Below are 26,677 nucleotides of genomic sequence, written 5' to 3' on the forward strand. Positions count from 1 at the left end.
AGATGTAATAGGAATTATTTTATTTTTCAATTTAAAAATATGTTTAAATTAAACAAACAAACAAACAAGCTGTGTATGCATTTGGTCCTGAGAAAGCAGCATGAAATTACAAAGGCCCTAGCTTGTAAGACGGGTATAATGAAGACAAACACACACCCTATATACCCTTAACTGCTACTAGCAGGAAGAAAAACGGAGTAGAGAAACTTGCAAACAGCAAAGAACACTGTGTACTTATAGCACAGGAGGTCTTTTCATAAAGACATCCGCCCAGTGTTCTCTGGTCCTATTAAAAAAAATCTTAGGACGATAAGGTGAAAGGTAAAAGGCTTGGTATAAAGGGGGAAATCCCCAGAACAATTAACAACATGATTTCCTTTATCAAGGAAAACCAGTTCTCCATCTGCCTCGTCCTGACATGGCCCTCATTCCTCATTAACACCACGGAGGCTCCTGGAGTGTTCAGATAGCCTGGTAAGCAACAGGCTGCTTATAAGGAGGCGGAGTGACATTATCTCCCCAGCCTGAGCATCATCTATCCCGGTGTGGCTCAAAGACACAGTGTTGAGAGAAAGCAAACAAATACACAGCAGCAGCAGGAACACAGACGGGCACACTGCCTATCATCGTGGAAACTGAGCTGCATCCTGGCTTAGAGATGAGTCCCACACAGCTCTGTAGTCTCTGCAGCACTGAGGAAAGTTGAGGCATGCTGGACTCAATCTGGAAAAGCCAAGCCCTATGACCAAGAGGTTTCAGGAAATTACAATTTCATTCATGGTGGGCAGGAGCTGAAGGCTCTGTGCTTTGACTAGCTGACATCAACTGCCTGCAGGTAGCAGCCAGAGAGAATAGGAGGCTGGTAAAGAGCATATGCTTCTGACCCGAGGAAATTTACCCTCAAAAATTATGAGCTTTTCTTTCATGTAGAGCCTCCAAAACAGTGAACTTCAGATACCTGGATTTTTTGAAACTTAGAGATCCCCAGTGTCTGGAAAGCGTATTTTTTACTGGTCTCACAAACCAGTAAATCCAGGATGTTAAGCATCCTAACTCTTATTCCAGTGCCAAGGCTCCTACTACTTTGTGTCTCAATAGAGACAATGTTTAAGTTCACTTTTCAGAACTTATTCTTCATGAGCAAGTACATTAAACTGCATCTCTCTGTAGAAGCAGGCAGGTCTCACCAATCAGTTTCTGAGGCCTATCTACCCACACAGCTCCTGCATGAATACCACGTGCCTAGCATGCTCTATCTTGTGTTGTCACTGGGACAGAACTGAAAACAAACAGCCCTGTTTTCATGGAGCTATGGATCCTGCACAATGCCATCTTTAACAGGTGTGAACACACGAGACATACAGTAGGCAGCAAGTGCCTGGTGTGAAGGAACTGGCGTTCTAAGTAGAAGTTAGCTATTCTGTTCCAGGCAAAAAGAAGAGCACAAACAAGTATGGTAAGAGTTCCAGAACATTCCTGTTGGTGGTAAGGTGTCATGACCCCTCCAGTGGAGTCTGTGTGACAAACGATACTGCACAACCCAAGTCGATGACCCCTACCCAGGGAGAGCCTCCTGGAATGGGTCTGATGTTCCTGCCAGGAGTAACTCATTGCAGCCTTGTTTTGGAACATTCTGTCTTTGTTTTTTTCTCCACTCTAATATCAGAACTTTTCAAACTTAACTCTGTTGCTATGAGACGCCCTAATGTGGGACTGCAGCCAAGGGTTGTTCAGGCTAGTTTACCACCAAGTTCCATTCCACTTGTTAATCCAAATATGGCTAAGGATTAATCACCAGTTAATAGTTTATATTATGACTTACAAATAAAGTGTTTAAGAAAGCTCCAGATAGTGACGAGAAGAGCTAAGAAAAAACTGTCTTGACACACAGATGTTTGGCATAATGAGAGAACATTGACCTTTGATAAAGAGGGCACATGCGTACTGATACCAAGCTAATGACTTAAGAATGATGATCCAAGATTGATGACAACATTATTACTTTGCATCGTGTATTTTAAATTGTATGAAAAAACATAACCACAAAAACATTCCCCGTTTCAAAAAATGTGTATAAAAATCTAGCTTGCTTGCCTGCAAAACACACTCAGATTCAAACACTACCCATGGGTTTGTCTGTTTGTCACTCGCCTATCTTTGTCCACCGACGCTTCAAGAACTCTCGTTTCCAAGGACCTGTACCCGACTGAGACGGTCCATGACAGTAAGGCCTACTGGCCATTTCTTTACCAAGTACTGTATTTGGATTCCTTCTTTGCTTCCAGCATCTGAAGATGGTTTTAGAACAAGCAAGAGCATCTGACCATAAAGACAAGGTGGGGTTTTTTTTGTTTTTTTGTTTTTTTGTTTTTCTCAGACATGGGTCTCCTTGGGAGTCAAGTGGTTTAAGAGAAATCAAACAATGTGTGTAGATCTGAAGAATGTATATCGAGCCACTTTGCCACAAACATAGGAAACAGCATTGAGGTCAGGTTTCTGGGTAGGCGCACACACACACACACATGCTCTTACCCACAAACTGAATTCTGAAAGCTTTTGAACTAGACGCGGAGTAGGAGTTTCTTAGAAAGTGACTTCAGTAAATGAGGCATTCAGATAGCTAAGTATTACTGTTTCCACTCAGCACTGGCTTGCAAGACTCACTAAGTACACAGTGCCGTTTCCTTACTGAATAAACAGAGTTTCTCCAATAGCCATTTGTGAGTTATGTCACCCAAATGGCCCAGGAAGAAAAGGTATTTTAATCTTGAGAGGCAGTAACAGCTAAGAAAAGCGGACCCCTAGGGACGTGGGGAACATCAACAGCATGTGTTTTCAATCTCAAAACAGCATTAGAGATGCACAGTAGAAAAGTGAGGTATATGCTGAACTGCAGATTGAGGCAAATGAACTGTCCTGAAACTCCTAGGACAATGACAGTCTCAGACAAGAGTAGACAGAAGCTGCAGGCACCTGATGTGCAAAGACTTCCTCAGCCCCAACTACTCCCAATAGCTGTAATTTACAAGTTTTTGGTTGATAAATTCACACCTTTTCAGACTAACAGCTGCCACCATTAGTGAGCAAATTGCCAAGTCTACTCAACGGTCGCAGCCAGGACTATGTGGCACAGGCAGGTGGCAATCCAGAGGTGCAGAGAAACCAGCTCCACCATGAGGCCCAGGTGTGCCAGCTGTCCATGGGGCTAGACACAAGACAAACTGTCAAGGGGTCAAAAGACACAGCCACCTCTGGCCACGGCAGTGCACATCTTTAATTCCAGCACTCAGAGGGCAGAGGCAGGCGGATCTCTGTGAGGCCAGCCAGGACTATGAAGACCGACCCTGACTCAAATAACAGCAACAACACAAGAACCACAGCCACTGTTGTCATGGGAACCGACCTTGACAGAGAGTAGAGTGACACTCACCGTGCAGAGCAGGACTCCTGTTCCAGATTGTGAGAACTCATGAAACACAGAGGTTCTTTCCTACAGGAACAAGAAAAGCCAGGTAAACTCTTGAGATAAATGTTAGCAAAAAAGTCATGCACTTAAAATATTGTTAAAGAAAAATCAGTGCAGAGTTAAACTCCCCAATCACTCCCAGGCTTTATCCAGGTGACTGAAATAGGTTACTCTGTAGTCCTGGCTGTCCTGAAATTCAGAGATCCACTTGTCTCTACCTCAGAAGTGCTGGCACTTAAGGTGTGTGCTACCACACTTAACTGAAAAATAATTTTAAAAATAATTTCTTGGGAGCCAGGCGTGGTGACACACACCTATAATCCCAGCACTCAGAGAGGCAGAGGCAGGCAGATCACTGTGAGTTCGGAGCCAGCCTGGTCTACAAAGTGAGTCCAGGACAGCCAAGGCTGTTACAACAAGAAACCCTGTCTCAGAAAAAAACCAAACAAAAAACTCTTGGGCAGGCATGGTAGTGAAGACATATAACCCCAGGACCAAAGGCAGACGGAGAGCACAGCCTGAGGCTACCCTGGTTAACACACAAGAACAGCAAGCACACAAAGTGTGACTTGTCTCAAAAGAAGCAAAGAAATAGAAACCTAATCAAAGTGTATGTTGGGGTGGGGGGACAACACTAAGCCCACAGCTCTCTGCCAGGCACGTAACTTTGCCACTTATTCAAGACTAAAGCCATCTGCACTCAGGGTTGGAGGCTGCAGTGGATGTAGACATGTTCTTGTTTTGATCCCAAGTGTGGGATGTGAAGCAGACTTGTGTGATGGTGTGCAGTGCTTTTCCACTGAAGAGACTTGTGAGAGAACGGGTGATGCTTGTTCACTGGAAGAGGAGCCGCCTCTTGCAGGGGCATGGTGTTTGCCAACTGATAAACATCCTAGTACAGACTCTGAGAGGAGATATATATGTGAGCCCAAAACAAGGTCTTGGCTGTTCATCACTCCACTTCAAGACGCTCCTAGAGAGAACCGTTCCCGCTGCTGCTCCAGGTGGCAGTGGCTGCGGTTACAGTCACCTTTGCTGAATTGTTGGTTTACTGTTTATCTGGTCTATTGGAATCCTGCCGACTACACCAGTGGAATCATTCCAAGAAACTGAGTATAAAAAAGGTCTATCTCTTCTGTTCCTAATAACCTCTTTTCTCTCCTATCTAGGGTAGGTGGGTTGGAAGGGAGGTGTAAGCATTAAAGAACCCCAAATAAAGTAGGTTTGAAAAAGTTCGAAGCCGCCGGGCGGTGGTGGCGCACGCCTTTAATCCCAGCACTTGGGAGGCAGAGGCAGGTGGATCACTGTGAGTTCGAGGCCAGCCTGGTCTACAAAGCAAATCCAGGACGGCCAAGATAACAGAGAAACCCTGTCTGGGGGTGGGGGTGGGGGTAGGGGAGTTCCAAGCCTACAGGATGTACTTCTTTTATGCTCCAAATCCACTGACACCACAGAACAAAAAGTACCTTCAACATTTTTCACAGCTGACATTCTGACTTCATAATCAGAGCAGACACCAACCTGGAGAAATCCACAGCACAAAATAGCTCAGCACTATTTTATAACTGTTTTCTTGCCTACAGATCTGAGGACCTAAGTTTAGTCCCCATGACCCTCAACCAAAGCTGGGCATGGGGTACACAGTTGTAATCCCAATGCCAGGGGGGTGGAGACAGGCAGATACTTGGGGCTCCCCGGCAGGGACCTGCCTTTAAACAAAGGGAAGGCGGTTTCTGAGGAACAGTCCCTCTTACATACAGTGTGAAGGTACATGCAACTGTTGAAATTCATGTCCTATCTCAAGCCATAACTCACTTAGTGATTTCCTATGAAACTCAAGCCAACAACTTAAATACCAATTTCAAAAATCTAACATTTCAACAAAATGAAACTTAAAGACATACTAAGAAAGAAAAATAGAAAATATCGTAAGTCTTTGTTGTCCATAATTGAATTGTTTCTGTATGAGAATTAAGATTTTATATGTACAGCACAAATACTGCAATTTAAAACAGAGCAGCCTGCAGTCTGAGCTGGCATTATGTGGCACGTGCAGTACTCAGTGTGCACACTGCATGTTCAAAACCAGTGCTGTAGTGAAGTCACACAGAGCCCCTCAGCTCTGCATGCTGCGAACCTTTCCGTGCTGCTGTTATTTCACAGCCTCCTATGTGTAGTCTACTAGGAAGCTGTGCTCTAGAGGGATACTGTCATACCAGTTTTCTCTTACAGGGCAGCCTTCTCAAATTAAAAATGTATAAAGACTGGGCTTGAGAGATAGCTCAGTACTTACTTTATATACATGAAGACCTGGTCTGGGCCCTGATATCCACATACAAAGCCACCTGCAATCACAACACTGCTAAGGTAGACAGGGATGGATGCTATGGTCTGCTAGCCAGACAGTAGAGCCTAACTGATAAGCCTTGGGTTCCAATGAGAGACCCTAGCTCAAAAGACAAGATGAAAGCCTCCTGAGAAACCACTCCAAGGGGACCTCTGGCCTACACAAGCACAGACACAGCACACCTGCATAACCACGAACAACAGCCACACACAGTTTATAAAGTACTCAGCCAATGCTTGACCAACACTTGTAATCCCAACAACACTCAGGAGGCTAAGGCAGGAGGACTGCTCTGAGTTCAGACAGTTTGGGCCTCAAATTGAGTACTTAGCAAGTGTAGGCTACAGAATGAAACCCTGTCTCAAAAGAAAAAAAAACCACTGATAACTGTAATTAGCTAAAACTATATATTCAATTGGAGAAAACGTAAGATCAGCCTGTACTGAAGCATGCCACCAGACTAGTAACACCCTTTGTATGCCCAATAAACCAAGTATGTGGTTTACAAACCTGGTGCCTGTAATATGCTTTAATCATGTACCAACCAAATGTAAGCATCTATGGCAATAAAGAGCCAAAGACCACAACAGCTCATGCAGTCAGCTAGGAGTCAGCCAATCAGTTGCAATGTTACAGCATGAGCACTGTTTGTTACCAGGTGAGCTTCAGTTAAGTAAGTCTGCACTCATCAACGGCTGCCTTAGTTAATTTTTAAAAGAGAGACCTGTGGTACAAAGGTGAGTGAGTAATGAGGCTTCAGCGTGATCTCTTCTGCACACATGAGGCTTTAACTACCTGATACCAACAAGTAAAATACAAAAACTAGTAACAATGCTGGAAGGATGCCTCCCTGCAGGCACGGGCAGAACCCCACCGCACTATGGTCAACAGTTAAGGTCATCTGTGGTGTGTGCTTTGTCCTACGGTTGCAAGCTCAGGGCACAGCTCACTCAAGGCACCTTCACCAGGGGCTTTTCAAGTCTCAATGTAAGTAGGAGAGGTTAAGAAACTCACTGTCTAGGCTGTTACATTCTGGGGGATGGGGATGAGGGTAGGGTTGCCACAGAAGCCTTCTATTATTTTCTTTCTCAACTGTGAGTCTGCAGTCATCAATACCACTGCAAAAGTAGATTTTGCCCTTTACAAGCATTGGGAGCATGGACCACAGCATCCACATGGCCTCCAGCATCAGCATGTTCTCCAGTGGCAGCACAGGCCAGGCATCAACATGACTTCAGGCAGCAGCACAGACCACCGGCATCACCTGGCCTTCTCCAGGAAGAGGGTTAAATTCTTATCTTAAGTCAGAGAGCCAGGAACTCATCAGCCAGAGCCAGAACACAAGCAGTCTGTCCCAGAAGGCACATCATGCAAGACACAATATCACACACGAGATGGACAGTCTGGTGAGTCTTTCAGGTGCATGTAAGCTCCTCACTGTCCTCAGCCACTACCTACAGAATGGTTCTGCAAAGTAAGGGCCCAAAGGATTAAAAACTAAGTTTAAAACAAAACTCCAAACCACACATGGTACTCAAGAACAAAAACCAACTGACTCAACCAATCAGAGAGCTGAAAGCATAACAGAAACTAACAAAGGCTTATATACGTGTAATAGCAAAAAGGCTGTGTCCACGAGTGACCTTCAGCAAGGTCACTTATCTGGGCTCCACTTCCTTTATTGCTAAAGCTAAAGAACAAAACCCATGAGGGGATGGACCTGACTCCAATCACCTCAGACTTCTGTTGCGTCCTTTAGCTCTCAGCATGCCCATGCTACTCTGACTTACAGCTTTCTGATTTTCTAAGATGCCCAGAAACCTTATCACAAGATGGCACCTGCTTCAAGCCTATGCACCATCTAGGAGGAAGGTATCCCTCCCAAGTCCTTAGGATGGCCTTGCTAAGAGCCTAGGAGTAAGGCTTACACGGAACATTGAAAGGCAGAAAAGGGGACCCTTCTTCTTCTTCTGGAAGCTCATTCTGCCGAGGAAGAATAGGGACCAAAGCCTTTTGGTGTGCAGTACCCTCTCCCAACCCAAAGTGCTCACAGAGTGCAGCGCTGTGTCTTGTTGACAATGACAGCCGCCGCGCTCAGCAGTACCATATGGGATTCACAATTTAGCTCCATTAATGCTCTTAATTTGAAGACATCAAGCCCTAATTACACACTGGGTACTAAAAAGGCAAAAGCCTTCCCTGGTGCCAGCTACTTAGTGCTACTCGGTTGCCGTAACAGCTGGCTGAGGTAGACACAGGCCAAGTAGGCCTGTGAGCTCTCTCAGGTGGAAGAGGCAACTCCAGAGCAGGAGTCCAAGGAACAATAGGCTCCCTCATAGCATCCACCAGCAGCTCCCCCATCTTGGGCCCAGGAGAGCCTAAAAAGGACCTAAGTGCACTAGGACTCTCTGTCTATGAGGCTCGCGGCATGTGGGGCAGGGAAGAGCGGGCTCACCTCCTGCTCCATGTTGCCATGTAGCCGAAGGAATTTCAGTGGCCAGGAGGCAGATGGTGGCTGCTCTGAAGTGGGAGCCCTTGAGAGGCAAGGCAGGGTGTGAAGGAAAAGGCTGTAGTAGAACTCCACCAGCTCACAACTTGAGAAAAAGACAATCATCTTCTGGTCCTTCTCGAACTACACAAACACAAGGGGAAAGCAAGCATATCGACATAAGCGTAGATACCCTCGAAACGAGCACATTTGTAGGTTCAAGTACATGCTGTCCTTTATTTAGAAATATGGTGACACAGCTTTTAATTATTAAAAAATACCAACACTGATATTCCACTGTACAAAGATGACAGAAAGGGAAAAAACAAGAGTTCCAACTTCAAAGAGAAAATCAATGTACTTTAGGGTAAGTTGTCCCTTACACTTTGGGTCTGCTCTGGCCACAGCCCCAGTGTGCAGTGTTAAAGCCCATATCCCAGAGTCTCCCCATTAATCTGGTAAGCAAATATACTAGCTGTAGCAGTCTGCAAGAAACACCTCATTCCTGCACGCCTCTGCCATCTGTGACATTCCCCTCATGTTTGCCCCAACAAGGCACGTCTCAAATTTAATGCTATGACCCTCAGTGCCCTTAACTTGGGTTCTTTACCACTGTTTTGGAATTCATGATCACAAAAGCATGCCCTCATTCACCCATGAACTCAGAACAAAAGTAACAGCCCCTTCCTTTCTTGTCCTGGTGTCTTATCTCAATGCTGTGTTACCCAGCACCAGTGATGTACATGCTACTGCCACAGTCCTACCTTGCACTTCTGCATGATGAAGGCTGCCAGGCAGACAAGGCGCAGCTTGCTGGGAACCAATACCACATGCTGGTCAAGACTCTCTGGTATGGCAAAGCTGTCACTTGCAACTTCCTTAGGGTTGGACTGGTCCCAGCTTTTGTCCAGGATAGAGATACTGACTGGATTGTGTAAACTGATATCTGCTAGCCGGGTTATACCTTAGATGTAGTGAAAGGGACAAAACAGGATGGTCACATATCACCCCAGAGCCCCTACCCAGCAAAGTCCAACACTGATCTGTCCTCTGTCATGTCACTGGGATTACGCACAGAACAATGCCCATTTGTGCTAGTATTTTCTATGTGCTCATCAGCAGTCTTTATCTCACTTTACCAAAGGTTCTCTGGCCACCGCAAACCCTAGTTCCATAAACTTCCTTGCTGAAGGTCTTCTTGTGATCTTTACTGTCTACATTATCCAAAAGCGTGACATCATAAAACAACCCCAAAACTTATTTGTCCACAGAATTCCTTTTCTGAAGATTATCTCTCAAGAGTAATGTTTCTTAGTAACACTTTGAATGTCACACAAATGGCACCTAATTCATGTATCATATTGTAGCCTAGAAAATCAACTAAACCACACATGGCCATGAAAGCAGTGGTGGTGCCTACACACTGACTCCTTACGCAGGGTGAAACTGGTGAAGTAGTTCTGTTTTCTAAGCCTCTGTTCCCTTTTTGCAAGGGTAGACGAGTCAGGAAGGGACTAGGGAATGTGGACTCTTAATGAAAAAGGAGGATGATCACACTAAACCTAGTGCTGAGGAGAGAGCATCACCTCCACAGTGCGACCTGCTGGTGTCTCAGCAAAAAGCAAAACCAAGCGATAGATGGTCAGCCTGCCTTCCAGGCACTCTACTAGTATGTACACCAGAAGCCATTTCTGTCCTCTCTGGCCCTGGGTACTGGGCATGCAGGACACTGAGGAAAGGCTGTTCCTTCTCCGCAAAAGGGGCACCCACTGGCATAGCCCACAGTTCCTCCTCAACTCACCTTCTGTGAGTGTTGCTGATAGCAGGACATTCTGCCGTTTCCGACACTCAGCATTTACAGCATTCAGGATCACTGTGATGTCCTTCTCAAAACCCAAATCCAAGATCCTGAAGACGTAAGAGAAGGACTTCACACCATGCAAAGAGGACACCTGACAGTACTAGGCCACAGACCTGCCCTGGAAACGACAGGACAAACAGCCTCTTTGTCCCACCTTTCCTGCTTCCTAACCTAGGCTCACCTGTCTGCTTCATCCATGACCAGCCACCGTATTCGGTTAAAATGAATGTTCTTTGTAGATTTTATATGATCCACCAGGCGGCCAGGAGTTGAGATAAGAATATTTATGCCTTTGCGGAGCCTGTTTAAATCATGTCATCAGAGAAATTAAGTCAAGCAGTGTAGCAACAAGAAACAGGCAAAGGAGACAGGCATTCTGTGTCCAGCACAACTGCTACAACCTCAAGTCAAAACAAATGGCCGAGATTTCACTTTTCTCTATATAGAACTGCTAAGATCTAAAGATTTACAGAATCATAACCTTCACTTTTACCTGATTCACATAATCTTGGGTTTTGTTTGTTTTCTAAGACAGGCTTTCTCTGTGTAGCCTTGGCTGTCTTGGACTCACTGTGTAGGCCAAGCTAGCCTTGAATTCACAGAGATCTGCCTGCTTCTGCCACTCAGAGTGCTGGGATTAAAGGCGTGCACAACCACGCACAGCTCAATTCTTTCTAGAACATTCTGGATAGATGGACATCTAGCCAATCCTTTTCTTCTTTTTAAAAGATTAATTTCTGTCCCCAATCCACACCCTAGTAGAGTTTTTTGGTGTAGCCCTGGCTGTCCTAGAACTTGCTCTGTAGACCAGACTGGCCTCAAACTCAGAGAGCAACCTGCCTCTGCCTCCTGAGTGCTGGGGTTAAAGGTGTACGCCACCACTGCCCAGCAAAAGATGTACTTTTTACATATTTATATACGTTATAACTTTTTTATGTATGTGTGTGTCTATGTGAGTATATACCACATGAGTGCAAGTACCCACAGAGGATAGAAGAGGCCCTTGAGTTGGAGTTAGAGGCAGCACATGAGCCACCCAATACAGCATTGGGGACTGAACTCCCATCTTCTCGAAGACCAAGTGCTCTTGACTGTTCTCCAGCCCCATCTCCTGTGTGTGTGTGTGTGTGTGCGCGCGCGTGTGCACGTGTGCTCATGGAACCCAGAGGGAGTGGTGGATGCCTTCAATATAAAGTGACAGGGAAGCCATTTATTGTAGGTGTTGGAACCCAAAGTCTGCAGTAAGCAGTCTTAACCTCTGAGACAATTTCCAGCTCCCTAGCCAGTTCTTTAAGCTTCTATGCCAGAGAACCAGGTGAGCCAACTTAGACTCTGTCAGGACACACATTCTAGCTGTTAGCGCAAACATTCTGTCAGGACACACATTCTAACTGCCGGGACACACACACAGTCTGTTGGGACACACAGTCTAACCGTCGGGACACATATTCTAACTGCTGGGACACACAGTCTAACTGCCGGGACACACAGTCTAACTGCCAGGACATACATTCTAACTGTTGGGACACACATTCTAACTGTTGGGACACACATTCTAACTGTCAGGGTACACATTTTAACTGTTGGGAGACACATTCTAATTGTTGGGACACACATTCTGTCGGGACACACATTCTAACTGTCTGTTGGGACACACATTCTGTCAGGACACACATTCTAACTGTCGGGACACACATTCTGTCTCTAACTGTCAGGACACACATTCTAACTGTCGGGACACACATTCTAACTGTCGGGACACACATTCTAACTGTCGGGACACACATTCTGTCTGTTGGGACACACATTCTGTCTGTTGGGACACACATTCTGTCAGGACCCACATTCTAACTGTCGGGACACACATTCTAATTGTCCGGACACACATTCTAACTAACAGGACATACATTCTAACTGTCTGTCGGGACACACATTCTGTCAGGACACACATTCTAACTGCCAGAACACACATTCTAACTGTCAGGACACACATTCTGTCGGGACACACATTCTGTCAGGACACACATTCTAACTGTCGGGACATACATTCTAATTGTCAGGACACACATTCTAACTGCCGGGACACACATTCTAACTGTCAGGACACACATTCTAACTGTCAGGACACACATTCTAACTGTCGGGACACACATTCTAACTGTCGGGACACACATTCTAACTGTCGGGACACACATTCTAACTGTCGGGACACACATTCTGTCAGGACACACATTCTAACTGTCGGGACACACATTCTAACTGTCAGGGTACACATTCTAACTGTCGGGACACACATTCTAACTGCCGGGACACACATTCTGTCAGGACACACATTCTAACTGCCAGGACACACATTCTGTCGGGACACACATTCTAACTGTCAGGACACACATTCTATCAGGACACACATTCTAACTGTCGGGACACACATTCTAACAGAACACACATTCTGTCAGGACACACATTCTAACTGTCTGTCAGGACACACATTCTGTCGGGACACACGTTCTAACTGTCAGGACACACATTCTGTCAGGACACATATTCTGTCTGTCGGGACACACATTCTAACTGTCAGGACATACATTCTAACTGTCAGGACACACATTCTAACTGTCAGGACACACATTCTAACTGTCAGGACACACATTCTAACTGTCAGGAAACACATTCTAACTGTCGGGACACACATTCTAACTGTCAGGACACACATTCTAACTGCCGGGACACACATTCTAACTGTCGGGACACACATTCTGTCAGGACACACATTCTAACTGCCAGGACACACATTCTGTCAGGACACACATTCTAACTGTCAGGACACACATTCTGTCAGGACACACATTCTAACTGCCAGGACACACATTCTGTCAGGACACACATTCTAACTGCCAGGACACACATTCTGTCGGGACACACATTCTAACTGTCAGGACACACATTCTAATTGTCGGGACACACATTCTAACAGAACACACATTCTGTCAGGACACACATTCTAACTGTCTGTCAGGACACACATTCTAACTGTCGGGACACACGTTCTAACTGTCAGGACACACATTCTGTCAGGACACATATTCTGTCTGTCGGGACACACATTCTAACTGTCAGGACACACATTCTAACTGTCAGGACACACATTCTGTCAGGACACACATTCTAACTGTCGGGACACACATTCTAACTGCCAGGACACACATTCTAACTGTCGGGACACACATTCTAACTGTCAGGACACACATTCTAACTGTCAGGACACACATTCTGTCAGGACACACATTCTAACTGCCAGGACACACATTCTAACTGCCAGGACACACATTCTAACTGCCAGGACACACATTCTGTTGGGACACACATTCTAACTGTCGGGACACACATTCTAACTGTCGGGACACACATTCTAACTGCCGGGACACACATTCTGTCAGGACACACATTCTAATTGTCGGGACACACATTCTAACTGCCAGGACACACATTCTGTCGGGACACACATTCTAACTGTCAGGACACACATTCTAATTGTCGGGACACACATTCTAACAGAACACACATTCTGTCAGGACACACATTCTAACTGTCTGTCAGGACACACATTCTAACTGTCGGGACACACGTTCTGTCAGGACACACATTCTGTCAGGACACATATTCTGTCTGTTGGGACACACATTCTAACTGTCAGGACATACATTCTAACTGTCAGGACACACATTCTGTTAGGACACACATTCTAACTGTCGGACACACATTCTAACTGTCAGGACATACATTCTAACTGTCGGGACACACATTCTAACTGTCAGGACATACATTCTAACCGTCTGTCGGGACACACATTCTGTCAGGACACACATTCTACCTAATAGGACATATATTCTAACTGCCAGGACACACATTCTAACTGTCTGTCGGGACACACACTCTGTCAGGACACACATTCTAACTGTCGGGACACACATTCTGTCAGGACACACATTCTAACTGTCAGGACACACATTCTAACTCTCGGGACACACATTCTAACTGCCAGGACACACAGTCTGTTTGTTAGAACATATATTCTGGTAAGATGATTTCTTATATTGAGCCCTCTGAGTAGCTGACATAAAATAAGCCTGCGCTTTGCCTTGTAGATGATGTAGACTAAAGCTTACTTCTTTTTAAAATTATTCTTGGATAATTTAATAATATATACAATGTAGTTTAGCTATACCCACCTCTTCACTCTCCATTCCCTCTGCCCTCCAAACTAGCATATCCTTCATGTCCTTTAAAAAAAAAAAAAAAAAAAAACTTTCCTGTTTCCCAAACTACCATAGCCCCATTATTCTACAACAGAAAACAGAGCACAATTTTACTTAGGTAAGTTTTCTCAGTTTCAGTCAGGTAGGACAACATGCCTATGCTTTGGCTATGGAAAAAAGATAAGAGTGCATAATCACACATGCACCTTTGGAAGGAGAATCTATGACAATTTTGCCACTTCTTGTAGGAAACTAAAGGTCAATTGTTGAAGCTCTTGCAATAATCCAAAGCTCTAAGGAGCCATGCAAACGGAAGCTGCCAAAAGGACACAAAGAGGAACAGGACCTGTTGTACATGGTGGAGCGATGTTTTAGATGTCAGGCTTCCTGCTCACTCTCAAATACAGACAACTCTAAAGAGCTGTGTGACTACTAATGTGCCATTCACCTGTCTAGCAATTTTCTCACAACATCGACTGCACTGCACTGAGAATTCACTACACACTAAGAAAGTTACCATCCTGTTTTATTGCTGTTACTGATTTTGAAGACAGAGTCTCATGTAGGCCAGGCTAGCCTTGAACTCAATATATAGCTGAAGCTAGCCTTGAAATTCCTGATCTCCTACCTCAATCTCTCAAGTGCCGGAATCACAGATGCCGGCCACAAGGTCTACCTATCACCTTGCTTTATAAATCTAAACAGAAAAACTACAAACTCCTAATATGCACCAAAGGGAGTGCTACCAAAGAAGAGGCCTCCAGGACACCCAGTAGGTGGGTTTAGCAGGTCACAGGACTGTCACTAACCACAAGAAGGGATTCTGTGACAAACAGCACTGTCTAGAGGTGACTGCTGACCTAGTCTGTCTCTATGTGTGACCAAGAGGCACAGTAGCAGAAGAGGCTCTCTCGCAGGTTGAAGAGCCAAGTGTTACTGAACAAGACAGGGCAGCCAGATTCCAAGAGTTGAATACACAAACCCACTTCCTCCTACCTAGCCTTTTCCGATTTCTTCTTCTCTCCGCCCATCAACACTCCAGGAACAATCCAGGTGAATGGCTGCATAAAAATACCAGAGTATAGTCAACATAAAGCCCCTTCCCTAAAGCAGAATTCACCTAAGCTCCTAGCACCAGCCATCTGCAGCAGGGAGCATTAGGGTTTGCAGTGTGTCAGGAGTTTCTCTGCAGGTGCAGTCTGGGGTCACCGAGGCACCTGCTGTCAGCACCTGCAGTAGTAGACCAGAGCTGCTCTACAACAGCTCCTAGTGCTGTTAGGACAAATGTGAGCATGTAAAATGATACACGTAGCTCCCCTGCTTTTCTCCATGGTTTCCAAGCAGAAAATAAATTCAGTGCCTTGCAGGTGGGGTGGTAGATAAAAACGTAAGCAACACATTCCCCACTAACTATTACTACAGGGGGAAAAAACAGACTCTGGTCAACCTTTGTAGGAGCTAAACTTTGGCTCTGCTGTCTTTTCTCTCCTGAACCCCCTTACAGGTTCTCGATGCTTTCCACTGGGTTATCTGGGGGCTGCACCTCCAAGTGATTGCATGTAACTGCACTTGCTACAGACCAGGGCACGCTAACAATAACGCTTAACCTCTAGCAACTACTAGCAAGAGTTATTAGCCAGAGGTGGTAGCACACACCTTTAATCCTAGCACTCGGGAGGCAGAGACAGGTGGATCTCTGAGTTTGAGGCTAGCCTGGTCTATGTAGTGAGTTCCAGGATAGTCAAGACTGCACAGAGAAACCTTGTCTCAAAAAACTATGGGGGTAAAAGTTATTAAGGTCTGCCAGTGAAACCTACCAACTACTCTTAGGGAGGCCAGAGCACGCTGGGAAGATGAGATAGAAGCCATTCACACTTTCTGAAAACAAACTGTGCCACATGGCTTTCCCCTTACAACACAACACAGACTCATGGCTTATCTTACCTTAAGCAGCTTTTGGACAGTGTCAAAGGTTTGCAGAGCCAACTGTAAGTGTGAAAAGGTTGGAGAGAGTGAGCAGGGTTCCTTGCTTCCTTTTTACTTTTTAAAAGAAAAAAACAATCTGAACTGATCAGTATAACACTTGACCTTAAGGCTTATAAACCCTACACAGAGAATCTGCACTGAAAATACCCTTTTCTTAAAGTGGTTTTGGAATCTGTCAGTTTAGGGAATAAGGGTCCTAAGATATCACTGACAAAAGTAGTGTTTTGTGCTCCCTCTGCTGGCTCAAATTCCCAAAGTGTCACACAGAAGTTCAAGTATAGGGTTAAAGAAAATGAAACAAAGTCAACCTGGTCTTGGCTCTCTGCAGAAAGAGAAACAAATGAGTATAGAAGGGAAAATCCAACAGTGGCCTGACAGGCCCCTGGTAAACTGGACCATGTCCTAAAGCTGCAGTAGGCTATCTGAAAATGCAGGTGGCCATTTCTAAGTTTATAAACAAAACAGCCCAACAGATATAGGAAAACTGAAATGAATGTAAGCGGCAACCATTAAACAGCATCAGAACAGCCCGTACAGAGTCTTGTCTAAGGCTATGTGTTCTCCCTACACGCTCAGCGCACATGCAGCACTCTAGGGAAGCAACAGGTTTGCTGCTGATTACAGCTCAATGTGCCTCCCTGCGTGTGCTCCTCCCTGCACGGAACAGAGGCAGGGTAGAGCAGGCGTATGAAAGGCTGACCAGAGGGACTGGAGAGATGGCTCAGCAGTTAACAGCAGAGGACCCAGGTTCAGTTCTCAGCACCCACACAGTGGTTCAAAATCATCTCTTACTGCAGTTCCAGGAACCTGACATCCTCTTCTGGCCCCCATGGGCACTGTACACATATGGTTCACAAACATACAAGCAGGCAAAACACCCATACATATAAAATAAAGGTAAATAAATCTTAAAAAAAGAAAAAAGAAAGCTGTCCAGATATTTCCATTTTCCTGTAAGTTCTCTGTGGACACATCACCCAGACCTGACAGAAGTGATTTCTACTGTACTTCCATGAAGAAGGAAGGATTCCAACAGCAACAATAGCTTCTTTAAAAATTAAAAAAGATTCAGTTTTAGATGCAAATGTATTCAGTTACTTTCTTTAAAATATCTGAGGCAGGAAAATGCAATTCTTCTAATTGCTTTTGAAGGAGCAGTAATTTAAATCTTGTTAGATTTTCAGACAATGAAGAAATGTTCTCTTGGACCCAGCTCATGATTTTCAAGAGCACTTAAACTTTCCTCCTTGACAGAAATCAGCAGGAAGGTTCCCGAAAGAAACGTGAAGGATGGCATGTGCAGTGATTTGTTTGCAGGAAGGAAGTGGAGAGAGCACTTCACATCAACAGGCTATCACTTCCAGTACATACAAACTTCACCGCACGCAAACTGCTTACCTCTCTGGTGGGCACTAGGACCAAAGCGTAGGGGCCGTCACTGCGCTGTTGGTAGAAAAAAGAAATGCCAATGAGTAGAGTGCCAGGTACAGGCTGAGGTAGGAGCGTCAGAGGTTTTTTGTTTGAGGCAAGCTTGAGCTATATGAGATCCTGTCTCATGAGGAGGACCAATGAAGGTCAGACTGAGACAGAGAAGATTTATGGGTGGCCAGCTAAAAACATCAGAAGCATTTCTATGGAAGGAAAGGAGGAGCCAAGAATGCCCATTACACCTATGACAACAGATTATGGTCCCAACAGTCCTGCCCCATTCAACCAAACAGGAAGAATATATACAGAACTGGAAAATGAAAAATTATAACCACAGGAGATGATGTTACTTTTATCTTAGATGAGGAAACTGTAACAGAATCAATAAGGTATTTCAATCAAGAATAAAAATATAAAAATCAATAGCCAACAGGGCTAGAGAAATGGCTCAGTGGTTAAGAGCACTGGCTGCTCTTCCAGAGGACCTGGGTTCAGTTCCCAGACCTACAATGATGGCTTACAACTGGCTATAACTCTAGTTTTAGGGGATCCAATACCCTCTTTTGGCTTCTACAGACAATGCACACGTGTGAAGCACAAGCATCATGGAAACAAAACATACACAAAACAAAACAACAGCAGCCAAGTCAGGCATGGCAGAGCACACCTTTAAACACAGCGTGTGGGGCAGAGGCAGGTAGAGCTCTGTTCTTCTGAGGCTAATCTGGTCGCTACAGTGAGTTTCAGGGCAGCCAAGGCTGCATAGCAAGACCCTGTCTCAAAAACAAGAAGCCACGTCAGGTGTAGTGGCATACACCTATATTCATTCATAGCATTCAGTAAGTCAGAACAGTGCAGGAGGTAAGAAACCAATTTATTCTACACAGTGAATTCCAAGAATGCCAGGATTATATGTCATGACCCTATCTCAAAGAAAAAAAAAAAAGAAAAACAGCTAAAACTCAATGGCCTTCCAATATTAAAAAAAAAAATTAAAAAGAAAAAGGAAAACTTCACACTTACAATGACAACAACAACAAAAAATACAAATATTATATAAGAATGCATAAAATCTATGAGGCATGATGGCTCATGTTTATAATTCCAGCACTTAGGAGGCTGAGGAGGGGGGATCCTGAGTCTGTGGTAGGCCTGGATCACATAGTGAGAAACCTTCAAAAGAGAAAAGTACCAAATCTACATAAAGAACAATTAAAACATAACTAAGGGGCACAGTTTCATTTTAAAGGAAAGATACATCCTCTCCTTAAAGAATATTCAATATCACAGTGACTGCTCCTAAGTGAGTTCATAACTGTAACACAGTCCTAACAAATGCCATGGGGAATTTGAGCACAGGCTAGCAGAGCCACACACAGAATCTCAAGGCAAGTATCTTTAAAAGTGCAAAAGCCACTAAGACCCATTTGTGGAAAACATAGCCCACAGGAACTAACTTAAAGCTGTAGCAGTCTCAAAATAGCACTGACACAGAGAGGTCATAACAGCAACTGGGGTCTGGAATAGAATCAAATACAGAAAGACTTGTAAAGCAACTGAGTGCTGACGGGCGTGACCAGACACAGACCCCCACACGGCTGGCGGGCGCACACACTAGTAAAAACCTACTAACAGATCAACATTAGCATTTGCTATTAACACAAACTACAAATCCCACTTCCAGGAATTGCTCCTACACATCCATACGTGCATAAAGGAGCTGGAGAATAGTTCCCAGATGTCCAGCACAGCTGCAATCCAGGAGGACTGGGCGAGGCTGGCTGGACCACACCCTTATCAAAAGGACAAGTGATAGCACACATGAACAACTGTGTGCTCAACACAACACAGAAACAAAGGACTCCACATAAGACAGCAAAGAGGAAGGGCTGCAGCCCTGGTTTGATGGGTGTGACAGGCTGCCCCAGGACACGCCCTGCGTCAGGAGGCACACTGAGCCTCTGGAGAGAGTGACACTTTTGTTTCTACCATATAAACCCTTGGGATTCTTTGACCATTTTAATCTTTAGACATGCTGTATCAAAACAACAGTAATAAAAAGGCAAAGCAATGTTCACAAGGTCTACGTCAATGGTGCCTTCCTCCACCATGGGCTCAGCGCACAAGAGAGCAACTTGTGAGGGTGAAGGACGGGCTCAGCAGCAAATCCAATTAGGGTTTGGCTTTCATGTTCTGAATTGGGAACATTTACTCAGGAGAGGAGGATTTAGAATTTGAACCAGAGTAGTTTACACTCAACACCAACTTTGTGAGACTGTACTGGAGCCCCAGCGAGGAACAGTAAACATGCTAGTACAACAGGATTAATGTGCCACCATGTGACGATAGGAGATTCTGACATTTCAAAAGGTGTCACTACATAGACAAGAAGAAAGAAACATCAATTCCTCACAGAGCATGAGTACATGAAGCAGGAAGCATGTGATGTTAAGAAAAAAAAAAAAAAAATCAGAGCCAAAGTCAAAATAACTGGGAGAGCAGACGCTGAAGGAACATGCTCCAATACCAGGCCCTTGGCGGGGAACAAGCCAGGGTGCAAGGCTCCTTACGGCTTCCAGGTCACATCATTTTATGAACTACAAAAGAGCTAGACTGAATACAACTAGAAAAAGAATTAAATTGAGGCTTAGAGGGGATAGCTGGCTTAGCAGTTAAGGGGCTGGCTGCTCTTATGCGCACACACACACACACACACACACACACACACACACACACACACACACACACACACACACACGAGGTGGCTCACTGTAACTCTACTCCTAGGGATCTGATACCCTCCTCTTCTGACCTCCACAGGCACCGGGCACTTTGAACAAACTAGCATGCAAACAAAACATCCACACATACAGTGAAATATATAAATCTTAAAACTGAAGCTTATAAAGAGCTGTTTTTCGTTATGTTTTGAGACAACAGGGTCTTGATCGTATAAGTCAACTGTCTTCTAACTCACCATCCTCCCAGCATTGCAAGTACAGGCCATGTGTCACCAGGCACTGTTTGGAAATCCACTTCTACAGAACATTTCCGTCTTTGATCTTAGTGATCATAAGCAAAGACAACAAAACAGCCTGTATTAAAACCTCTGAATATAAGCAGGTCCAATCACTGTTGTTTAAATGACAGTTTTGATGGTGAGGACAGCTGATATCTAGTGATCAACTCCAGATGTTAGGTCTCAACCCTTCACATGAACCACTCACTGTCTTGTCATAACCCTGGGAACAGAATGATAAAAGATCTGCCCAGTTATACTTGGGGCGGGAGAGAACGTCAGGACAGAGTGAATGGAACACACACAGGCTCTGGGCTCAGTCTCAGTCCTTGAAATAAAAATAAGACCACCATTCAGGCCAGGGTTTGAGCAGTACCCCACCTGCCATCTGTCTGATGTGTCTGTCATCTAATCTCTTGCTCAGTTCACGGTCTGTGAGAGCCGGGCTGAAACTTTAGGATTCACTCCAGCTCAAATATTAACTCTGCAACTTGGTATAAAGAAAGGGAAATCCTTTACTGGCAAGTTCTGCTAGAATCTACAGAGTGAGACTTGGCCACACACATACCAAGTTACATTCATTCTTCTCTGACTGTGTGCTAGGGACAAGGCTAAGCACTGTACATGAACCAGCTCTCTGTAAAGCTCTTAATTGGGGGAAAGTCATTTACCCTTAGAAAATTGAATTTCCCGTTTACCTACCTCGGAGAAACCAGTTAACAGTGTTCTGGCCCACACTCATGCACACTGCCTCAGTTTGCTTTCTACTGCTGTGATAAAACACTGACCAAAAAAGCTGACTTAGTTTGCAGTCTATCATGAAGTGAAGTCAAGGGAGGAACGTGGCGGCAAGAGTTGATGCAGAGGCCCTAAAGGAATGCTGCTTTCTGCTTTGTTCCTTGTGGTTTGCTCAGCCTGCTTTCTTGAAGCATCCAGGACCACCTGATTGGGTTGGCCCCACGCCAGTGGGCTGGGTCCACTGCTGTCAATCACTAACCAAGACAATGTCCCCAAACTTGCTGATATATAGGCTAGTCTAATGGAGTAGATTCCTCCACTGAGATTCCTTCTTCCCAAGTATGTCTAGGTTTGTGTCAAGTTGACAAAAACCAAACACACATACATGGGAGCATAACTAGACATTAAATTTGAGGGGCAGAGGTTGGAAAGGAAAAGTAGGGTAAGATAGGAGGAACCAGCTCCAAACATATTATATGCATGCATGAGTAGTAGATAAACCATTTAATTAAGAAAATTGCTAAGGGGCTGGAGAGATGGCTCAGCGGTTAAGAGCGCTGCCTGCTCCTCTATAGAACCCGGGTTCAATTCCCAGCACTCACATGGCAGCTTACAACTGTCTGTAACTCCAGTTCTAGGGGACCCAACACCATCACATAAGCATGCATGTAGGCAAAACACCAATGAACATAAAAATATTAAAAATAATCTTTTTCTTTTTCTTCTTTTTTTTTTTTTAAGTTGCTAAGCAAGACACAGTGGCACACGTCCACCATCATAGTACTTGGACAGCAGAGGCAGGGAGACCAAGGGCTCAAGCTTAGCTGCATGAGACCTTTTCTCAAATGGCAAAAAGAAAAGAAAAAGCCCATAATTTGCTAATGTCATTCTAGTTTGCTATAAGCCACAAGACAAACTATCATTTGTGAAACCAAAGTAATAGTTCTGAAGCCTGCAATTCTTCAGCTAACATAGCAAGAACACATGCTCAATTCTACAGTTATAAAGAAACTCCTCTTTAAATATTCTTATAGAATGAGATCATTTTTAACTGACTTTAAAATTTTTAACCTATTCATTTTGAAAGCTCAGGCTTTTACAAAAAAGTAAACAATTCACCATTTAAACTAAAGAATAATTATCAAAACCAGGAAATGAGCACTGACTCATTATTAATCTACAGGCCTCATTCAATCTCATCAACTGACCTCTAGGTGTTTTCAGCCTAGATCCGTGCATGTCACTGCTTTGTCACACTTCCTTTGTCACGCTCCGTCTGTGAAAACTTGTCAGTATCTCTCTTTTCTGCCTCAGCCCTCTTAGAGACCGCCAGCCAGGGATTTCGCAGAGCATCCCTCAATTGGTTTTATCTCATGTTTCCTTGAGACTAAACTCATTTTTGCCCAAAAACAAAAAAAAAAAAAACCAAAAACAACCTACAGAAGCAACATGTCCTTCTTAGGGCTGGCTAAGGAAGGGCAGCCAGGCCTTCCTCTTACAGTTACTGTCTTTCCCATCTGTTTACAAGTCCCTGTATGGACACTTGAAGGCCACTGAGGTACCATTTCTCATCTCATCGTCAGCTACTCAACTTCAGCCTCTGATGATCCATGCCCGAAACAGTTGGTTAAGTGTTGGCTATTTCAGCTCACTTCTCTTCTCTTCTCTTTATTGATTCAATAGTTTACCCAAGCATTTGTTCTGCAATGCAACAGCATGCTACTTCTGTGTGTCTAATGTGAGACCTCTGGGTTTATTCGCCCAACATCGTATTTCTGACCTCATCATTTTCTCTCAGATGAAAGCAACGGCACTGCACCTGTAAGACTGTTTGGATATAAGATGAAGTCTGTGCCCACAGCTTACAACAGCCAACTGGACTTCTCAATCCAACCTTAGCTGCTAGTCTGGCCCAGACACTAACCATGTTTCACAACTAAGAACGAATTCTGGACAATGTAGCACTAATGGCACTCATTTCCAGTCAGTATGATAAACTACCATGTTAAACAGAAAGTTCAGCTCTCTCCATTCAAAAGTAAACATACTAGAACCTGTACAGCTGTAACTTAACTCCACATTATGTACAACAGGCACCCAAAATATGAAAATATATGGACAGGGACCAAGTAAAGCATGTAGGAGTATTTCCCAACAGTAATTCTGTACGAGGTACAATGTTAGGTACTGTGTAGGACAAAGGCTCCCAAATAGGGCAGGAGCCAGTAACAAAGCTTCACCACAAATCATGGCCCGGATGACAGAGCCTCCTCTCTGGAGTCACACAGAAGTTGAAGTGGGACTCTATGCCCACTGGTACTTTAATGTGGCCTTGGTTGTTTTACTTTCCTACACCACTACGGTCATAGTAGCACTCACACCTTGCTGGGCAGAGAATGGGGAATCAAGAAAGTGGCATGTGGGCAGCGCTTGGCACATCTGACACAGGGGCAGTAGTGACTGTGATGTGCTTACTCCATTCATGGCATGCTCGCACTCATCTTGATAGGAAGACAGAAAACAATGCGAGGTGTTGACCCTCCGACTCTAGCATCACCACTAGGGTCAGCCAGGCAGCAGTGTGGGCACAACAAACTACAGAAGAGAAAAGCATTTTCTGCTCACCTGTATTTTTGATGTCAGAGCCTGAAGAGACTGGACCACAGGGATGCAATAGGCAAGAGTTTTACCTTTTAAAAGAGAGGAACATCAGTTGGGATGCAAACAGGTTCTACTTTCTGTAAATAATGCTAACCCTGGGAAAAGCTAAACTCTTGTGTTCTACATCTAAGAGGCACTTCATCTGTCTGCCATGACTCCTAACGTTGCTTTGTAAGTCATTTCAAAAACCCCTGACGCTTCAGCTCCTTAGGCCATCTACCAGGGAGGCACGATGCTTCTTACACTGACAGCCCCCTGCGGAAGCTAGGCAATGGCTGCTCCAAAGTTCTGCCTCAGCTCAATGGCTTCTGTGATGCTGGTGTGCCAAGTGTGAACCCAAGCCAGCCTCTCAAAGCAAAAAGCAGCTCTGGGCTTCTCCTCACCATGGCTGGGCTGGCAAAAAGAACAGACCATGTAGAAAGCGGTCTGTCCCTGACACCAACTGTGCTTAGGCCAGAACTGCTTTCAAGCCATAAACTGTCACTCTACACAGAGTGAAGGCTGGCCACCATGGCAGCAGGCACACAGAAGCAGCGGAGCCCACCTGTGAATACTCTCATATCACTACTGACCAGAGCACCGTATCACCACCTTTCTTCCACCATAACAACTTCAGGCCTCCCATCAAAAGCAAGCACGGCTGCCCTTCCCCAGAAAAGACAAAGCAAACTTTGTACCACAGCCACCCTCCTAAAGAGCCTTAGCATGTGACCATGGGCTAGGTGCCTCAGGATAAGGGGCAGGTTAAGTAAACAGCAACTGACCTGAGCCCGTCTGGGATCGCACAAGGGCGTCTCTGCCTTCCAGCAGCACTGGGATACTCTGCTTCTGAACACTGGGGCAGAGAGAACACATCTCCTTACCACACGGCTCCATCCGGCACGCAGGCAGATGCACGGGTTACTTGACATACAAATACCTGAGTTTGGCTCTGCCTACTTACTGCCCAAAGCTTCTTAATTAAGTGAAAGCGCTGAGAACATTCTGATGATCAGAATAAACTTTTTTAAACTCCCAAAGCTTAGCTGAAAGTGGGAAAGCCAGAGATTTGCTCCACTATTAAGCTAATTAAAAAAAAAAAAAAAGGCCAGGTGTGGCAAGTGCCTTTAATCCCAGCACTTGGGAGGCAGATGCAGGTGGATTTCCGTGAGTTTAAGGCCAGCCTGGTCTACAAAGCGAGTTCCAGGACAGCCAGGACTACACAAAGAAACCCTGTCTTTAAAGTCAAAAAAAAAAAAAAAAAAAAAAAAAGATAGGCATAACTAATCAGAGTATACGACACAGCCTCCTGCCTGCTGTGTGAACAGGTAACGTAGGTAAGATCTCCACACAGAGAAGCAAAAGGAGGCTTGCAGGCCACGCAAGCAGCAGCAGCAGCTCCCTCCGAGAAACAAGCCACATGCACTAACAACAGTGTCTACAACATACGCTAAAACCCAAGCCCAAAATGGACAGAGGACTCATTTAAATGTGGTTGATCCAACAAGCAAACCAAGCCAGGCATGGTGCACGAGCCTATTATCCTAGCATTTGGGAAGCAGAGGCAAGAGGAAAAAGAGTTTGAAGCCAGCTGGGCTACGAGACTGTCTCAAAAACAAAAGCAAAACAAAATGGGAAACGCTAGTGTCTCTTTACTCTCCAGAATCTTCGCTTTTGCTTATGCAAAGTGAACTGTGGCTCTGCAGCTCGCTGCTCATACTTTAGCTCTGAATCTCTCTTTTACAAGTGGCTCCAACGCAGCAACATTTGAGTACCTTTTCAGTATTCCACTACACCCAAACAAATATTGACTCCCGTTCTTTTGGGTGATTACTGCTAAGAAATTACATGACCAATTACTGTATTCTGGCCCATTCACTTTCAGAGCTGCCCTGATGGCAGACGTCCTAAACTAGCTATGCCTTGCAGTAGGGAGCTACGTGCTGAAATAGATGGAAACCTTGTCTGACTGCAAGCAGGTGGGGAGTCCCGTAGGGCAAGCACCATGCCAAGTCCTCTGTGCTTAGCAGTTTCCAGCACCAAGACACAAACATGCTCTGCCTTCCTTGGACAATTGGGATTACAACTGGTTGTACTCACAGGACCCCTAAGAAAATCAAGAATAGCCTCAACCTCTTACCTCGTCATACTGGACATTTTTAAGACTGTACTTATTGTGGAAATCTAAAAGAGAATATGAAAACAAGTATTTATGAATTTAATGCAAATATATTCAATGACAAAGATAAAATGCTCGAGTGACAATAGCATTCAACATGTATAATCAAATTAAATCCCACTAACCCAGCATTTCAAACTGGGGAGTGATTCTGCCCCCTACCCTACAGTACCCTACTTTGTAGACTTAGGATGCTGTTACAGACTGACAATGCACAAGGCAACCCTCACAACTTGTCACCTAACCCCACACACATCACACTCAGGCTG

The 26,677-nt window shown here is 44.8% G+C and overlaps 1 protein-coding gene across 5 annotated transcripts in view; it reads right to left on the reverse strand.

Annotated features, from left to right (window-relative positions):
• The window catches only part of Ddx31 (DEAD-box helicase 31), a 72,225-nt gene that overhangs the window by 41,161 nt on the left and 4,387 nt on the right, over positions 1-26,677 (reverse strand). For all 5 annotated transcript variants that reach the window (XR_007832926.1, XR_007832925.1, XM_051166969.1 and 2 more), the window contains exons 4-14: positions 26,370-26,413; positions 25,015-25,085; positions 24,215-24,279; positions 17,803-17,847; positions 16,363-16,404; positions 15,415-15,479; positions 10,344-10,463; positions 10,103-10,209; positions 9,066-9,265; positions 8,269-8,445; positions 3,431-3,490 (exon numbers count right to left, since the gene is read on the reverse strand). Coding sequence is in view for 3 of the 5 variants with exons in the window: in XM_051166969.1 (XP_051022926.1) it covers positions 3,431-3,490; positions 8,269-8,445; positions 9,066-9,265; positions 10,103-10,209; positions 10,344-10,463; positions 15,415-15,479; positions 16,363-16,404; positions 17,803-17,847; positions 24,215-24,279; positions 25,015-25,085; positions 26,370-26,413 (996 nt within the window). In the remaining 2 variants the exon portion in view is untranslated. The remainder of the gene's footprint in view (positions 1-3,430; positions 3,491-8,268; positions 8,446-9,065; positions 9,266-10,102; positions 10,210-10,343; positions 10,464-15,414; positions 15,480-16,362; positions 16,405-17,802; positions 17,848-24,214; positions 24,280-25,014; positions 25,086-26,369; positions 26,414-26,677) is intronic.

The sequence above is a fragment of the Acomys russatus genome, chromosome 24, assembly GCF_903995435.1.
Source record: "Acomys russatus chromosome 24, mAcoRus1.1, whole genome shotgun sequence".
Classification (NCBI taxonomy): Eukaryota; Metazoa; Chordata; class Mammalia; order Rodentia; family Muridae; genus Acomys; species Acomys russatus.